This window comes from Orycteropus afer, unplaced genomic scaffold (genome assembly GCF_000298275.1).
Source record: "Orycteropus afer afer isolate SDZICR_OR568_19922 unplaced genomic scaffold, OryAfe1.0 scaffold01079, whole genome shotgun sequence".
Classification (NCBI taxonomy): Eukaryota; Metazoa; Chordata; class Mammalia; order Tubulidentata; family Orycteropodidae; genus Orycteropus; species Orycteropus afer.
This window is the reverse complement of record NW_006922666.1, coordinates 25,633-27,197: the sequence shown is the minus strand read 5'-3', so window position 1 is coordinate 27,197 and position 1,565 is coordinate 25,633. Positions and strand designations below refer to the sequence as shown.

Genomic DNA, 1,565 nt, shown 5'->3' with positions numbered 1-1,565 from the left:
TGACAGCATTGTACTTCAGGACAGATTTTGAAACATCCTTTGTGATGATGAATGACACGCCGTTCCTCCTCAAAGTGTCATTCCTGACATTGTAGATCATATGTGGTCTGATTCAAAATGGCCAAAACCAGTACATTTCAGCTCACTAATGCTGAGGATATCAATCTTTATGTATTCCATTTCATTTTTGAAAACTTCCAATTTTTCCTAGATTCATACTTTGTACATTTCATATTCTGATGATTAATGGGTGTCTGCAGCTGTTTCTCTTCAATTTGAGTGGTGCCACATCAGCAAATGGAGGTCTTGAAAGCTTTACCTTATTCATATGAGTAAGGATGGATTTACTCTGATGATCCAGCTCCTTCCCATTTATATTTTGAGAGCCTTCTAACCTAACCGTATTATTCATAAAGTTGCATGGTAATGTACCAGACAGTGTTTCTTTGCTATTTGTAAGGTTTTCCCTGGCCAATTCTTTGAGAAGTGGACGGCTTCTTCCTTTTTCCTAGTCTTTATCAGTCTGTAAATTGGGCTGATACCTGTGCACAATATGCATCCCACTGGGTTGGAAACCAGTGGCTCAGCCTCAAAACTCATGTCAACATGTCACCACAGTAGGACAAACCGACAGACAAGTTTGTCTCCCTGTTGGAAACCTCTCCTACCACCCTTACCTGGGTCCCTGCGGCTGACACTTCTTCTGTCCCGGTTCCTGGGCCTATATACTCTCATTGAAAAACACACACTATTTAAGGTGATTTGGCCCATGAATAAAAAGGATAAATGGTAAAATTGCACATATTCAGGAAAGAAATGTTTGAATAGTTAATCAAAAATAATATGAAACTCACATATTTATCTGTGCACCTTCTTCTAAAATAGGTATGTTTGGATGCAGTTAGATAATGAGGAGACAAATTCCTAGGTTTGAGCTACACAAACTGTGTACAGAAAGGCCCTAAGGTCACAGCAAATTTAGAGGGATATGGCAGAATATTTAACATTTTAAATAAATGTCACTACACTAAATAAATGTCAGATAACCATGAACTACTACTATTACATATTTTGGGCCAAACCACATACATAACAAATCGAATTGTCTGGTATTTCCTTTGGCCTAGGATAAAAGTATCAAGGCACTAATGGTGTCATGCTCCAAGAACATTAGAGAATTACTGGTCTAGATCATTGGATCGTTGGAGAGGATCAACCCCCAAAGAAGATGGCTAACTTAAGACTAATGACAAAGTCATGTTTTTATATATATATATATAAATTTGGGGGTACTTGTAAAAGCCAAAATATTAAAAATAAATAATATTCAAGAGATCAGATTATGGACTGGGTTTGGTAAGTGAACTATACATTTGCCACATACCAATAATATATTTTCTCTTTGCAGGCTCAGAAGTGTCAACTTTAGTTGTAAGTGGGGTCATTTTTTTCGCAGCAGTAGAACGAAGTGGAGCACCGCTCGTAGTCTTTGAAGGATTTCCCTCCGTATCTAAAAAAGACATATTGGGTCATAGTAAGTCAAATAAGCATTCCTGGGATTAATT

General features: G+C 37.4%; 1 protein-coding gene across 1 annotated transcript in view; it reads right to left on the bottom strand.

The window, feature by feature from the left end:
• The window catches only part of LOC103212728 (cilia- and flagella-associated protein 47), a gene marked incomplete at its 5' end in the record, with an annotated part of 285,428 nt that overhangs the window by 265,558 nt on the left and 18,305 nt on the right, over positions 1 to 1,565 (bottom strand). Inside the window, one exon of the mRNA XM_007958686.2 lies at positions 1,385 to 1,510. Within this exon, the coding sequence (XP_007956877.2) occupies positions 1,385 to 1,510 (126 nt within the window). The remainder of the gene's footprint in view (positions 1 to 1,384; positions 1,511 to 1,565) is intronic.